General features: G+C 40.0%; 1 protein-coding gene across 1 annotated transcript in view; it reads left to right on the forward strand.

The window, feature by feature from the left end:
• The first annotated feature begins 799 nt into the window (after nt 1-799).
• The window catches only part of atosa (atos homolog A), a 37,716-nt gene continuing 21,674 nt past the window's right edge, over nt 800-16,841 (forward strand). Inside the window, exon 1 of the mRNA XM_086270885.1 lies at nt 800-2,212. Within this exon, the coding sequence (XP_086127011.1) occupies nt 2,182-2,212 (31 nt within the window). The 5' untranslated portion in view covers nt 800-2,181. The remainder of the gene's footprint in view (nt 2,213-16,841) is intronic.

Below are 16,841 nucleotides of genomic sequence, written 5' to 3' on the forward strand. Positions count from 1 at the left end.
AGGTGGGAGCTTTTTGACCTAGATGAAGACCTTAAAACTACTGAAGCAATGCACAATAAAACGACTAAGATGCATATGGTCTCAATTTTGATTTTTTTTACTCTAATTGTTATAATTTACCCCAGGTTGTGTTACTACTATCCCAGCAGTGAGGCAGGCTATGAACAATAGAACTCCTTGTGTTATGCATCAGGTAATTAATTGCCTGAGAAAGTTGAACAGATTACAAACATTTCTACTTGCAGTGGGTACATAAGGCTATTTTATGCCAAAGTGTAAGAATCGTGGCCCAAATATTCTGCGAGCTGTAAGTGTTCCAATCACCCCCAGGCTCCCCTACTGTTTTTTTACTTCATTTTTGCCTACTCTTTGGATTTCTTGCCTTAATGCCTAAAGTCACCTCTCATTACCAGCATCTGACTGTGGGGAATCTTCAAGTGTCATCCATGCCTTATAAAATGTTTCGCTTTTAACCTTGAAACTCTCAACCTATAGCTTAAACATTTCGAGCTATTTAAACAAAACAAAAAAAAATCAAGTTCTATTAACCATCGCCTTTGTTAAAAAACACCGCAGGGGAGTTTCTACGGAGGAAAAAGACGTAGTGAGCCAAGGGTTACTGTTTTCCAGAAACTTCTGAGTGAGTTTAGATGACTGTCATCCAGTTTGTAGCCAACTAACATATAACAGCATCTCCAAAAATAATCTTGGCCTTGTTTAGGTTGAAGCCAGAACAAAATGTCCACAACGGAAAAAAAGACGAACCCTCACGCGCGCACGTGAACGCGCACCGGATTCCTCTGACCAATCAGCATTGGGAGAGAAGCCCATCTCTTGTGCGTCCTCGTCTCCGCTCGGACTTTTTAATCGCCGTTTGTCTTTCGGAAGTGAAAAGGCACGCTGCTGGGCTTGTGTTTTATTTTTAAATCTACATTTTTTAGCCACACATGGCGCGACTTCCTCAGAAGTTTTGGTACCACTTCTAAGTTGGCGGTTGCTATGGCTGCGAGTTCATGCGAGGCTGGTAGAGAGGGAAGTGACGAGAGGCACTGTTGTTGGGACACGTGACTAGAGCTGCACTGATCTGTTTTGACAAGCAGCGGGGAGGGAAGTGAGGCAGACTGTAAAGCATCACGACTAGGAGGACTCACTGTTCCTTTCATCTGCATTTCGCCTGAATAATATCAGTACCGACCTAGTCCTCTAGTTTTAGTAGTCAGCTGGTGTCAGCGCCCTGACAACAACGGTTGCTCCTTAAAAATAGAAAAAAAAGCTTGTGGGAAACGTCGCCGTCGTCCCCGAAGCGTTCGGTCGGAGTCGGACTATTTGTTGTCGGTTTGAAAAGTTTTAATGAGGATCACAAAGGAAGTCTGTACAGGTGGCGTTTCTAACGCAAAGTAGATGGCGACGATTCGAGCTTTGTTGACGGGCAGAAAGTGCACTATGTCCGTGTGATTATCGCTGGTTATCGTTTCGCGAGAGGAATGATAACGCTGAAAATGTTCTCGTCTTAGCAGAGAAAAATACCGAGACCGCCCGTCATCGGTATTAGCAGCTGAGCCGTGGCTACCTGTGCTACATTACTGGGGGGTTGGGGATGTTTGCGAGGTCGTCGTCACTAGCACCAGCTTAACAATACAGAAACAGTAGGGGTTATATAGTTGGTTGAGTTTGCTTTCTGAATAGCAGTGCTGAGTTAGCAAATCCCCCGCGTCTTGGTAGTTAGGAGCCAGCCTTACACAAACGGGGACACCGAAATGAACCACGACTTAACTACGGTTCAGGTGGTGGAATTTGAGACTAGCTGCAAGAGTAGCCGGCTTGCTAGTTAAATTATTTGCAGTCAGAACGGCTAGGCGCAACCAAGCAGACTGACAATCCTTACGCTCACTGTAAGTGGCACACGCTATCTGTTATCTTTGTGTTTGACAATACAGCGCGACTGGATGGGAGCAGACAGTAGCATGCTAACAAAGCAATGCTTTGTTGTTGGATAGGGGGCAGTTGGCACCAACACGCAGGCTTCACAGCTGATATTATTGCTTAGGTAACTCAGCAGCTCTCAGTCACAGAGAGGGGTTTAAGGGGGGCAGACGCCCGTTGTGTGTGCTGTCCAGGCTAGGTGTGTTAGGAAAAAAGAAGACTGGGAAGATCTCTGCAGGAGCACCTGAAGGCAACCTGATGACACTGGACAACATGAAGCCCGAGCGAGGTATGTGTGCCACCAGAAAAACACGCATACACAGACATATATTTATAATGTATCTCCCTGGGGTGGTCAGTGTTTGGGTAAGTTGTGCATTTCCGGCTTTTTAGTAGACTGACTGTACCCATTTCCCCGAGAGAAGAATCAGGTCAAAGAATTATGTAACAGCTGGTCAGCCTGGTCACTGGTTATTTGAATTAACAGATCCTGACTTGGGTAAATGAGTACGTTTGTGTGCAGTAAAACACACATTTGTTGCTCTAATTTACAATGTTAACCCTGTCAGCTGTTTTATTTCCTCATTTTTTGCATCAGCATATAACCTGCAGCTCTTGTTTTGGTAGTCTCTTGCACTGGGCTGCTGCAAAATATTCTTGACACCCACCCTGTTGTGGAAATAAAGCTCCTGCCTTATGCTCTGCAACCTGTTTACAGCTCACTGTATCTGCAGCAAGAGGTAAAACAGGGACGGAGGGGGACATCCTTGTTTCTTTCAGTGTGATTATGCTAATTATACCATTGCATCAATTTGCAAAGGGTAACTCGGTGCCTAAATCTCTGCCCTCAGACTGTTAACAATAGGTTTTGTGTAAGCTCCTTTATTATGTTAGTTGAATTATTCACTAACTAAATGATTCATTTGGTGACTGAGTGGTTGTTTGTGACCCAGAGTTGTGGTTGCTTGAATTTGTGGAAATTCCAAAATAGCACCATACTTGGGAGCAGTGAAGGCTGACTGTTTTCAGCCAGTTATAGTCTTTGTGTTTACATATGTTGTGAAACTGCAGACAGGCTGCTGACTGGTTTGAGTGGGCTCTTACTTAAGCACGATATGCAGATAATAGGACCCTTACACCGCACAGTAAACATGTGCCCCACAAGGGCATAGGCTTTTAATCCCAGCCTTACCTTTCCTTGCCTGTAGGATCCTTTATATAGAAACACAGAGCCAAACATTTGTGGGATGTGCTTTGCCAGAGTAAAGGGCACACTGGTTGACATAGTACAGTGTAATTATAGCCTAATAATGCAGCACAGCATACTAGGTCAACTAAACAGCCAAAAACAAACCTGCTGGTGCAATTGATTTACAAATAATCTGTATGCGTCTTCCTGCCTTGTGCAGGCCAGTAGATTGAGAGCTGTTGGCCTAAAACACATTTCTACAGTGCGTCTGTTCTTTACCCTTCATGGATTATCGCTGTCATGTTCTAATTATGAAACCCTGTGCCAGTAGAAGCTGCACCACAGCAGCAGCTCACCGTTTGACTGGCAGATACCGTGGTGCTATTGTTATTTTGAACATACTGTGCTGTTCTTGTGGTGGAGATGCCAGATTGCTTATAGGCTAGATGCCTTCTTTTTCTTGCTTCATTTCTCAGAGAAGGGACTGCAGTGGAGAAGAGAGGAGCTGTTTACTCAAGCAGCGTTTTCACACCTGAACTCTGGACACTGTCAGAGTAATTAGGACAGTCACTATCCACAAAGCTGCCCTTTATCACATGAAGGAGACAGCATGAGATAGTCTCTGGACATTTACCTTGGGGATGTTGTCACATGGGCTCAGAGTTTCATCAGGAAAGCTGCTTATTGGGATTGGGATTTATTTTCTTAAATGCACATCAAATGTCTAAAAAATAAAAGTTCAGTGATATAGCTCATATTGGCTTTAAAGATGATCTACTAACAATAAAGAGAGTAGCACAAATTAGTCAACTTGATGAAGGAGCAAGTAATCTACTGTCCAAAATAATGCATGCTAGCACAGGTTTTATGCATTACCTCGGTTACTGTGCATAATACCTGCATTGTTCTGGATTTTATTTTTGTTTTTAACCTGAATACCTTGGGAGGCAGAATCAGACATTAATCTGAAACACTTTAATCCATAAATAAGTTCATTTGCGATGTCGCAGAGCTGTGTGTGCATGTGCACTCCTGAGAAAAACCACACAAAGCATTGTGTGAGCTCTGGAGTTCTCATGAAGGACTCATCTCTGCATGGCTGAAAACCTGAAACTCAGTGACAAGCTACAGGGAAGCTTTGGCACCACATTTACATCATTAAGCCATTCACTCATGCCAGTACAAACTCATTCTGATAACATTTCTAAATGATTTACTCTGAGCATCATCTATCACAGCCACATCAGGAGAAAAAATAAGACAGTGTCACAAACCTTATTAAACAACATTTGTGTGGTACATTTAAATAATTTCTTAGCAAAATTTTGCACTGTGAAAGTCAAACTGTTACAAATACACGGGCAATAAGGCAAGCAGGAAAATCAACCATGTCCCTGCTTTCAGTAACAAAATTTATACTGCACCTATTCAGTAAATGCTGACACTAGCTTTTTACTGGTAAAAGAGGGCTTTGCACTGCTGCTGATTGTCAGTAAATCTGACCCCTTGTGTGGGGAAAGACCTTCAGGCTATTGAAGGGCACCAAGGTCAGACTGAGAGTTCCTAGGAGTGCCTTGCTTTGTAAGTCCAAAAGAAAAAGTTGAACAAGTCCAGACACATCTATTTCACACTGTCTCAAGTAGGGCTGCTCGATTATGGCAAAAATGGTAATCACGATTATTTTCACTGAAATTGAGATCTCGATTATTTGACGATATTTATTTAACCCTTTAAGACCTACCATAGAACCAAGTCCACCAGAGCTTATATTATTTTTTTACATGTTGTAGTGCCATTTGTGGGAGCATTTCAAGTTGCTATACATCAATACAACTGTTATAGCCCATATTTTAATAATATGTATGCATTAAGTCCATAGTAACTACATTAATTGCAAAAAAGTGCAATAAGCTACAAAAAAATTGAAAATCGTTTTTGTTTTTTTTTTACATATATTTCTACTTGGAGAAATTTAAGAGGTTTGTCCCTCAAAACTTTAAATACAAAAAAGTTGCAAAAAATAGTTTACAACAACAGGAACTTTATTTTGAGTGTCTTCATAGTTTTATTTTGGAGATACAGCAATTTTTATATACTGCAGGAAAAACAAAAAAACAATCCTATGATGCAAATTTGCAAAGAAAACAGCAGGTGCATCAAAATAAACTATTTCCAGCTGTGCAATTCGAGTTCTAAGCATCCCAGAAACTATTCAGAAAAGTCAAACATGACTTATAAAAACACCAGTATAGGCTTTTAAGGCCTACAAGTAAAAAACTACATTTTCCGCGAATATGGCGTCACTTCTGGTTTTGGACGAACAGCTGATCGGCTCGGCAAAGCGTGTTTCTGGAATATTATGTTTTTGTTCCTGCAAGCGCTTTTTATGCAATTTTTTGCAAAGCTTTATGTGGAAGGAAACCGTGACTGAGGACAAGCTGATGGTATAAGATGTAAATACAACTCCTCTGGTTTCATATGCAAAAAAAATTATTGCGCTAGCTTACATGGTTCAGGTTCTACAGGGATTTAAAAATAGTTACACAAAACGGAGCGTGCTGCTCTGACCGGCTTTAAAGGGTTAACAATAACAATGTATTGAATAATGACTTTAAAAAATAATATAAAATAGTGTCCAAATACTGATAACAGTGCAAATGTTTGCAATATAAGAAATAAATGAAAAATATAAACATCTATGTTTAGTGAACTTTGCAGTGTTGCTCTGTGGTGCAGCTACTACACCGTAGCAAAGTTTACACACTGTGTCTACTTGATCCACGTCTGACTCCGCGAACCCATAATGTTTCCACACCACTGAAGTTTTTGGGTTTTTTTTACCTCTCTTTTCAACCAACGGCAGTCACTCTCCTCTCCAAATAACTTCTGCTTAGCTTTCCGAGCTTCCCTTGGGTCCTCTTAATTGTTGTGACACGTGTTCGAAATGCAGAGAGGTGCGCTCGATTTGCCACACGGAGCAGCGCGAGAGTAAAGCTTGAGGGAGGTGCTAATAATCGGCTCAGTCATTTTTAATGATCGTTGAAAGCCCAGATCGTAATCGTGATTAAAATTCGATTAATTGAGCAGCCCTAGCCTTAAGTTGTACTGCCTCTGACCTCCTGATCAGCTTGGCGGAAAAAGTCATACCTTCTGGGGAAATGATAAGATGAAAAAGAAGTACTCTGCCACATCTTGCTCCTTGCTTCACCATTAACCCTTTTGAGATAGAATTAGTGGACTTAACAATGGTCAAATTCAACATATCAGACTAGTCTTTGTGCTGAGCAGACCTATCAGATCCCATGTAAGTTGGATGAAAATGCTCCAAATTTTGCGTTTTCTTATCCCTTCATGAGCTTAATGAATTCATACACGCAGGAGTGCATGTTTTAAATTTAAAACCACAAAAGAGCACTAATGTCAGACCCTTTCTCAGGTATCAGTTTATCAGATCTGATATTTAGGGGAAAGAAGCAAAATCAGTCTTGGTCTTCAAAGAGCCCAGCTCCCAGATAATTTGGACATCCAAGAAAAAGAAAAAAAACTTTTCTTAAAGTTCAGCATCTCTTTGGGGCCTTAGTGAAGTGTGTGTTTGTTATTTATGAAAAAAGGAGCACTTATATTCTGCTCCGGGGCCTAACCAGAGTCATCTGACCCCCTTGTTTTTCTGTGAGTTGAGCTATGAGTCAGGACACCATGTGTGTGAGTGTATTTGGGTGTGAGAACAGAGTGAGTGTGGCACAGTATTCAACAGATTGCTGTTGGCCCTAATAAGCGCTGTACCGTTGAACCATGTGGCTCAACTGACAGCTTTTACAGGTGCCATAAAGAACAGCTTTGGAAAACTCCAGAACCATTTACACTAGTCGGGGGGGAAATGGCTTTTTGTATTGTTCCAAACTGTTGCTGCTTAAGTGTGGTAAAGCTGGGTTTTAAAAAGACATAAGTTTTCTTTGTGTAGCAGAGGAAAGCACGATTCAAAACCACTTTGGAATTGTTTATGGTATAAAATCCTCCGTTTTGCTCAGCTGTGGCCTTTTTCACTCTTAGATGAGTGGAGGCTCATTACAAATAAAAGCTGATTTGCATTAGATGTTGACTAGGGATCATATAGATGAGTAATGAGCAAGTTTCCTTATGCCCTCAACCACAGCTCTCATTGTCCACTTTTCAAACAGTATAGTCTGAGATGATCTCAGAGCTAGTCATGTCGGACTTAGTCAGCTGGCAAGCCTCAGTTCTGCATTTGTGCTCTCTATAATGCTACTTGGTGTGTTTGTACACCAGTGCTTCCAGTTGAAAGAGGAGTCGAGTACAAGTCCACCTTCCCCCACCCTCCAGGCTCGTACCACTGCCTGCCTTCTGCCATACGTTCAGCCAGATTACAGCTGCCTCGAGATGTCCCCAACACTTGCCAGCGGATCAGCGTCTACACTCTCACTGATGAGAGACCTAGATAACGCCGAGCGACATGCACTGTTGTCCCGTATAGCACCTGTCTAGTCTCGTGCTGTCTTTGCATCCTCCTCAGCTGTGATTTACCTCCACAGCAGGAGGCTGACACAACAGGTGCTCTCTTCTGTTTTACTCCTCTCACACAGTTGGAGCCATCATTGTCTTTTTTAATTTATTTACTCATTTATCTACCGAGCTTCTGTTCTCAACATGTTTTAGCTTCAGTGAAGTCCAAAGTTATTTGGACAGAGTTTCTGTAATTTTTTTTCTCTAAACACCATCACAATAGATTTGAAATAAAGCAATTATGATGAGATTGTGTGGAGAAGTGTAGATGTCTGGCTTTAATTCAAAGGGTTTAATAAAACGATTAACCATTTAATTTCATTAAATCAAATTCAGTTTTATTTGTATAGTACTGAATCACAGCAATAGTCATCTCACTTTATATAGTAAAGTTAAAAAAAAAATCTGGCCATTTATGCATTATCCCTCCTGATTGTAAGGCACCTGAAAACTAAAAATATGAATATATTCAATACAAAACTACTTTATTGTTTTTTTTATTTTAAGGAATGTTTGTTCTCTTTGTCTGTTTTTTTTTTTTTTGTTTGTTTGTTTGTTTGTTTTTTAACCTGGGGATATTTCTTCTGTCAAAGTCTTGCAGCTGGAATGAATTTTATCTTCTAAGTGCTTTTCCATATTGCCTTTTCAATACAACAAAACAGCCATTTGCTGACCCAGCTGCAATGAACATGGATATTGGACTGCCCATTGTACACCCAGCTTTAGAGCTGCCTTTCGCAACGAATACCATTCAGCTGTGAGTTACTATCCTGGCCCCTGGTGTAATCAGCCTAAATCAATGCTGTTGTGACAGGTTTCACTGTAAGTAGCCTAGCCTTGCGGTCGTATGGGATTGGGCACCCACTCCTCCCAGACCAGTAATGCTCTTACATAATGCTTGAGCATTTTATTAAGAACACCAAACCTTTATCTGGACTTAAATGCAAGTGTGCTCTTACCTTGTATGTACATTCTGTGTGTGCATATATAGACGTGAAGTTTAAGATTACTACTTTAAAGAGCTTTATCCTCACGCAGACATAAAAGCAGGAACACTTAGCCCAGCCACTTTGTTAACCCGCACTGTTAACACGCTTTTTGGACAATCAAAAATACAGAGTCCACAATTGGCCCTGGACTGGCTGAAGCAGTAAGTAGCAGCATGGGTCATATTTCTACTGCCAGTGAGTGATGTCATTGCTTGTTTGTTCGTCACATCCTCCCGCCCCTGTGGCTCCTCATAGCCAACCAGCAGCCAGCTCTGCAGGAACAGGAAGAGCCATCTGGGCCTGGTGATTTTTCTTGGTGGGGGTGGTGTTGTGGTGATGGTGGTGATGTCTGTGTCTCTTTGTCTCTGTGCATTTAGTTTCTTTGTTTTTAGTTCTATCTGTCACTGATTACTGATCTGTTTAGTTTGTCTCCCTTTTATACTTTTAGGGTTTAAAAAAAAAAAGAAAAGAAAACTAGATGAATTCACTAAAATCTAAATTTACCCTTTAGTATAAGCTTTTGAATTGATGGAGACAAGCTAAACAGCATTAATGCAGTAAACAAACCATGTTTCTATGTATAGGAACTTAATCTCCATGAAAAATCAAATCTGGGTGGTGCATCCTTCCTTCCACTTCAAGTTTTAATCCCTGATGTGACATAACAACCTCGCTGTTACACTATAAGCTCTGCGGGATGAGCCCTGTTAGCTTGAAAAGCACAAAAATACAAGGCACTCATGCTTGTTAGAAATATTTAGAGTATCCATTCATTGGTTTCTGAGTTATTTCTGGAACTGAGAAACCAAAATGACAGCTTCTTGTTAATCTCAGCGGTGTTTGGAGACAGTATGTTAAGGGATGTGTGATTATCACTCTTCTGCCAGGTCTGAGAGGAGGGAAAACCTCCTGGCAATTACTTTTCTTTCTGACTTCCTTGCTCCACTGGTTTTCTTTTACTTCTCCTATCTCCCTTTTCTCTCCTCCCCATTTTCTCTCCACTCCTCTGTATCATATCACATATAGACCTCAGCGTTTAACACCCCCACCTCCACTATCTGCTGATAATATTGAGAGAAAAAACATATTGACAGAAATAGGGCTACCTTGACTTACTATTTTATACACAAGAACTAAATACCTGACAGTGTACCATGTATCTTTACAGGCTTCTCAAAGAAGGCATTATGCAAATATTTGTATGTGTAATAATGCAGGGAGTTCAGGAAAAAGTCATCCTATTGACTGGCAGTCAGAGTGACTGTGTCATAAAGCAAATGCAAATTAAATTTGCATTTCATGCTGATATGACCAGAAAGTCAAGAGTGGCCAATGAGTCCAAATCTAAATTTTATCTTTATGAGAGCTTCTGTGTGTAAATTACATTGTTCGTATTCCAGGCATTGCATATAAAAACATTTTCTCGACTGTGTTTCATTTAAAGGTGTGCTGGTCAAGATAATTCCCATTTGTGATACAGTGCAAACCTGGGGCTTGGGTGTCTGCTCACAATCCAATGCCAGTATTGCATTTGATAGCTGTTTTCCTCATTGTAAGAGACAGGGAATCTTTTATATGTTTTAAGGCAAAATCAGGATCAACCTCAACAGCGCTGTTTTATCTTAATGAAATAAAATGAGGAATGAACAGATTTCAAAGTTTGTTCAGAGAATGTATTTATTTGTAAGTAAAATAATAAATGACAGCAGGTCCATGATAAATGCAGTGGAGAAAAAAAGGGTGATATTCGCATAATTGATTAACGCAGTCTGATTAGGCTTCTAACACACATGTACAAAACGTGGAAATGATGGGAAACATCTTATGTGAAATAATGTTTAATCGAATCCCAGCATGAGCTGCAGTGATCCAGTGTCCTTCTTGCCTCTACTTTATGTAACTTCTCTCAGACCAAACATAACAAGTGGAAATGAAAATTAGTAGAACTAGTAGTAGTAAGTTAAAAAAATATGCAAAAATACAAGTGAAATGCCTCCAAACTGCTATGCTGTTAGTTCTCCTGATAGCTCCTGCTGCCACATTGCAAAGTAAACACAAAACAACACAGAGCACTGAATAGTTCAGCCCAACACGTCGTCACCAATACCTGATCCAGCTAAGATCCAATCCAAATCTTATAGCAGTATAAATATTCCATTCTCTAACCAGTGTTTATAAAATCAAAACTTCTACTGTCAGTTGCCATCATTTTTGTTTTGTTTTGTTTTTCGACTGGTTGATGTTTAATATAGCCTCAACAGTCCAGAGTGAATCAGAAGGCTTTTGAATCCTCTTGAAGGGTTTAATTTCTGTTACCAGACACCACATATCTTTGGTTGCAAAGAGTCTTACATAAGCACCACTTTAATCAAGTTCACACACCACACACCTCACTGGCTTCTCTGTTCCCATGCTCACTGTGTGCTGTTGTGGTCAATTACTAAAAGACCAAAGTAGGTGACTCAGAAATGAAATGTCAGATGACACTATTAAGACACAAAATACAAATAAATAAAATAAAATAAATGCATTGTTTTCTGTGACTGTGATTCTGTCGACTTATCAAATTATTAGATGCAACTTTTTTTTCTTTCTTTTGTAAATTTAATTGGGTTCTTCTCTCTCATGTGACCTCTTCTTTTAGAGTAATGAAATAATGGGTACACATACACAAACACACAGACTCCCGGTGTCTGTTAATGGAGAACACCTTCGGGGCTCTTTGTGGAGGCGTTAAGCACATTGTTTATTAACCACAGTGTTAGGTTGAGTTAATTTGAAACTCATCACAACTACCCCCTCTCCTTAACTCTATTGTCTCATCTCAGTTCTTTCAGGCCAACAACCAGGCTATCTAATGAGTCAGGTGATTCCTTATCACTCCAAACATTGCTTCATCCTCCCAGCAAACCAGCTGACAGTCACTCTTTCCTGCTCAACTGCGTTATTGTTCTTTTCACCTTTGCTCGACAGGCTTTAGTCGTTAGATTTTTTTTTTTCATATAGGTATATGCTTTTAATGAATGCTGTTGAAATTTGCTGTCAGGAGCTGTAACCTTGCCCTTTCCTACCAGATTAATCATTCTGTATAACCCTGCCAGCAGTAAGGCAAAGGTTTAAAGCAACTGTGTCAGCTTTAGCCTTTTGATTCTTTGTCCACAGCAGCTATTTCCAGTCTCCAACCAAATCAGTCTGGCCCACTTTTTACACAGCCTTTGGAGCTACACTGCTCGGGTTGCTTAATTCAGACTCCCCTTTCTAGAAATTGACACTAGCAGCACAGGAGGGGTCAAAGGCCTGTGCATTTGCGTTAGACAGGGTAGCTCTGATTACAGAGAGAGGCTGGGTTGTCCCACTGCCCTAGTGTCCTGTCACTGCCAGCATTCAGCTTGCTGAAATTTAATAGTGGTCTTATGTGGAGTGAATATAACCGTAAAAATTACCAGGATTTTGTTTTGTATTTTAAATTTATCATAAAAATGATAATGTTTTCATCTTCATTCCAGCACATCTAGTATACTATCAGGCTGCGTGTTTGTAGTGTTCGGGAAGTAATGCAAGATAAGAATCCGAGTAGATGTAAAGTAGACTCTATAGTGTACATTTAAAGGCTACGTTAGAGAGGTCTACTTAACTGTTGGCCCCACTGGAGCTTAGCAATTCTCACTTTGACCACTGCCCACCTTGTCCACTATTGCTGTACTTACTCCACTCCAGTTCAGGTTAGATAACAGATATTAGTTAGACAGTGAGGTTGAAAAGAACCACTCTTGCTTGAATAACAGAGGCTTTGTGCCTCACAGCTCCAGTGTGTGCAAATAAGGTCAAACAGGATACTGCAGAGAGTTGAGGTCAAAAAGGGCACCGTGGAAGGGTACACCGGACCTTTAAAGATACTGTTATGGATATTTCAGGTGAAATCGGGGGGTATTTGGAGACCTCCAGGAAGAGGTGATTAATTATTATTACTAAATGTCACAAATGCCTGTCTTTTGTTAAATCTCATGAAATTTTACTGTACTTTTCATTCTGCTTAACTGTTGTTCATTCTGCTGCATTTACACCAGGAAGCTGCCCAGTGTAACCAGTCTTATACAGTTAGCTGCCAAGCAACTCATTTGAATAATAAGGGGTTTAAGTACCTTACTTAAGGACTTCAGTTGCTATAGTTGTCAAAGATGAAGGGAACATACTGCATCTCATTTTTAACCCTGGATGTCTGTACAGGATTTGAATTTACACATTTGTATTCACTGGCTAGCCAAGAGTGTGCAGATTTACAGTTCAGAAAGGCTGTAGAAGCTGAATTTGCCAGTCGGTATAGTTATAGCTGCGTTAATTACTGTGGAGGTTCAGTGAAATCCTGCAGACTCATTACACTCCATCAATTGCAGTTACCTAACCACAATAACCTGCCATTGTTACTGGTTCTTTCATCATCCAGTATTGACCTAATACTGTAAGAAAGCTGAACAGATTTGTGTGTATGAACAGAAGTTTTCTTGGTTTTGAACTCGGTGACATACAGTTTTGTTCTCATTAGCCAAATGAGAAATATCCACCTGTAAGTTGGACATGGAGATGAGGATATGTAAAGTAGTAAAGTCGAATAGTAGCAGTTTAGACAAGATGCATAGCTCTTTATAGCTCTTTTATAAAATAAAAAAGCCTGAAGTTAACCTTTTGCACCTCAGCTCAGATTAGGTTTGTTTGTTTAGTCCTTCGGAGTCCAGTTAAGCTTCACAATGGTGATTTTTTTTTTTTTTTTTTTTTCCCACGAGCTCAGAGGTTGTTTATCATGTAACATCAGTAGTATGTTACTCAGCTGCTAAACAACAGCTCTTGTTTTATGTCTGACAATAATGGGTGTGATAGAGAGGACAAGGTGGGGTGCCAGTCTGGGTTGTGCATGTGTTTGTGTGTCTGTGTGTCATTTGTCTGTTGGCAGTTGGAGAATAAAAGCTGAGTTCACAAAGAAGGGTTCTCCTCAGCTGTAGTGGGACTAAAGTCCCTTAGCCAATCAGAACTTGTTGCTATGTCTCATGTGAATCTGCCCCTTTGTGTTGTTAGTGGGAGAGGGACACACACACATTACAGAGTCCATAGTTTAAAGGAAAGTGGGAGCATTTTCAGAAAGGCAGAGGAAAATCCCAATATAGTCTTTGTAAAACTAGTAGTTGTCAACAGAGTCCAAGGTTTAGTGGTGAGATACATTGGCAGCCAGCTTATTGATGAAATTTAAAATACCAGGGTCTCTCACTCTGTTAGTAAAAAACTAAAACAACTGAGATTTGTTTTGTTTTTAAAATTGAAGCTGGAGTTCTTTCTTTATGAGAGATCTTTACCATTATTTACAGCCGCTGGCAAAAACATGCCGGTTTCTTGGCAGACTTCACCACTTCCAGTGTTTTGTAATCTTGTAACACAAGGCAGACAAAAGCAGGAAAGGTGAGCTGGCAGTGATGTGTGATTCATGTTTTAAAACGCTATGGAAACACAGCTGACCCTGTTTATTACAAGTGAAGTTAAGCAAAGCAACAGTCCTCTGCTGTTTTACCGCAGAGATGGAGAGTAAAAGCTCTGTCTGTATAGCGATTCACATTAGAGTACCATAAACGCTGAGGATAACATGCACAGCGACCTAGAGAGGGCTCAGCACTCACAAAGCGAGCATGATCACATAAACAGCTTAACTGTCATAACAGAAACTCATAATGTGCAAAGCAAGGCCGTGGCATAGAGCACCTCACTGCACCCTTACAGAGCACAGCTGAAGCGTTAACTGTCACTTGCGAAGACACATATTGGCGCAGATCATTGCTACACAGAGACACTCTTCAATCACCGTGACGGGAATCTTTAACACAATTTTCCTGTTGCCTTGGTAACACGTGTCCCACCCACCTTTCTTCCCTGGTCAGCAGTTATGATCATTGATCACAGTCTTCTTCCATTCCCAGGTCAGTCAGCCAGGAGGAAAATGACTAAGACCATATCTGTTTTTCTTCCGTTTGTGTTGGAAGTTGTTTTTGTTTGTTTTTAATAAGAAAAGCGGAGGTTATTTATTGCTACAGAGCCTGTGTGGTTATTGCTGGTTCTTCTTTTACAGGAAATTTAGCAAGATTGAAGCTTTTAGATTTCTTACATGGGTGCACTGTGTTCGGGAGCACTTTTAAAACTGGCAGATGTTGAGAAATAGATATAGTACAGCTTCTTATTTTTCACTGGTGAACCTCTTTAAAAATTTTGTCATCTGTATCTGATAAATGTTGTTAATTCAGTTGTCTGAAACCATGTGCATCACAGTGTTGTTTCCTTAGAATTTCCCACGATGTTACAGTTTTTGGTGATACTCTAAGCTTCTTGTTAGCTCGTGATATGTGGTACATGGCATGGGGGTGGTTTTTTGGACCAGCTTGTGAAGTTATACAAGACTGTTCCCTCTATCCAGATGTTTGACTTTTTTTGTTTTTGTTTTTTGGCTTTAACTTGTAACCCGGTCCTGTGGTTGTGTGTTACTGTCCCAGTGTGAGTAATGGTAATTTTAGATGAAAGCTGTAAACCAATATGCTGTCCCAGTCAAAAAGTGATAAAGTTTTTGATCTACAGTAACTAAAATTAAAGGTTATTATTTTGTTTCATGGGCTCGTTGGGATTTAGTGGTAGTACTTTTTGACTGTGTTGTGTTGACTGGCAACAAAGTGTCAAAGTATTTGGGTCAACCAAAACTGTTTTAAATCCAAACTCCTGTTTTTGTTCAGCACAAGTATTTTTTTTTTATAACCAAATTCACGCATCAGCATTACAGGATATATCATAGTTTCGCAACACTTCACCAATATAATGTCTTTAATGCAGAGGAATAGAAACAGTCATTGGTACTGTGGATTTTTGATGAGTTTTCTGACAGTTTACTGGAGAAAACCTTTTTAAAAAAAAAGTGCAAGGGTGACATCACCATGTGGAATAAATGCCTGGTCCAAACAGCCTATATTATATGAAAGGTCTCCTTTTTACCTACATCTTGATACCCAGCTCATTTCTAGCTGTGATATTCACTATACTTTTCTAATGTAGTTATTTTTAACGCACAGAAACTTGTGTTATTGCTGTGAAATGGAGAAACAACATTGTTGTTCATATATATATATATATTATAGTTTGGAAGTATTGCATATTGGTCAAACAATATTAAGACCTAAGGCAGTTTTTCCAAATCCTTGGGAGTTTGAGAATACAGAAAGGCCTCGTTCACAGAGGATCTCCGGATTTCCCTTTGCAATTTGTTGCCTGTTCAGCTTGTGTCAGTTTTCTTTTGGCATAAACTAGTAGGTCCCTCTTAATCTCTTACAAAGCTTTAAAGTGGAACATCTGTATGCCATGACAGTTGTGTTCAGTGCTTTGTTCTCATTTTCTAACTCATACATGAATTATTCCTTTACTTGGAGACAGTTGGTCGTTCACATTGTGGAGATCATCTAACTCTAAGACAACATTGACGTTTCTAACATGAGAGCTTCATGACTCATGTAATGAAAAGTCGGAGCTGACTACAAAAACAGACACTTGCTTTGTGACTTCTTGTTTGGGAAGAATAGTGAAGGTCTGTTTTGGTTCTTTTTTGTTTTTTATATTAGATTTCGGGACAGATAGTCGTGATCCTTCAGATGTAAAGCGAAATAGATATAATTAATTTGGTCTTGTAAAAACCACCTGGTCTCCAAATATAATCAGTCACATTGCAGAATTATGGAACAAAAGGGGGGGGGGCAGCCTTGTGAACAATTCCCATAGTGGTAGAAATGCATTCGCAAGAGCTGCTGACATTTCAAAACTGCCACCTGCTTTGCCACCAGTGCATTTGTATACTTTAAGGCTGAAAAGCATGCCTTCATTTTTTTTGAGGTAGTTGCACAGTGGACATCAGGCTGCTTGCATAAGCATAGCTTTGTGGTGGACTTCATGGGAGTCCCTGTAGAAATAGTCCACAAAGTTGTCTGTACTGTGATACTTGTACAGAGTTAGCTCAGCATAACAGTTATAATATGTAGAAATCAAAAGGAACAGAGAACTGCATGGATGTCAGCATTTTAACAAGTAACTTGTGGCTGTTAGAACTTTTCTCACACTTTTGAAATACTGATGATTATTCTTATCTTTTAATAGCACATGACTTCAGGCACTCTCTACTTTAGCAGTTTCTAATATGGGTTTTCATA

Source organism: Aulonocara sp. 'chitande type north' Nkhata Bay, linkage group LG1, assembly GCF_057382095.1.
Source record: "Aulonocara sp. 'chitande type north' Nkhata Bay isolate Kocher_YH1m ecotype deep benthic linkage group LG1, A_spYH_male_GT1.1, whole genome shotgun sequence".
Classification (NCBI taxonomy): domain Eukaryota; kingdom Metazoa; phylum Chordata; class Actinopteri; order Cichliformes; family Cichlidae; genus Aulonocara; species Aulonocara sp. 'chitande type north' Nkhata Bay.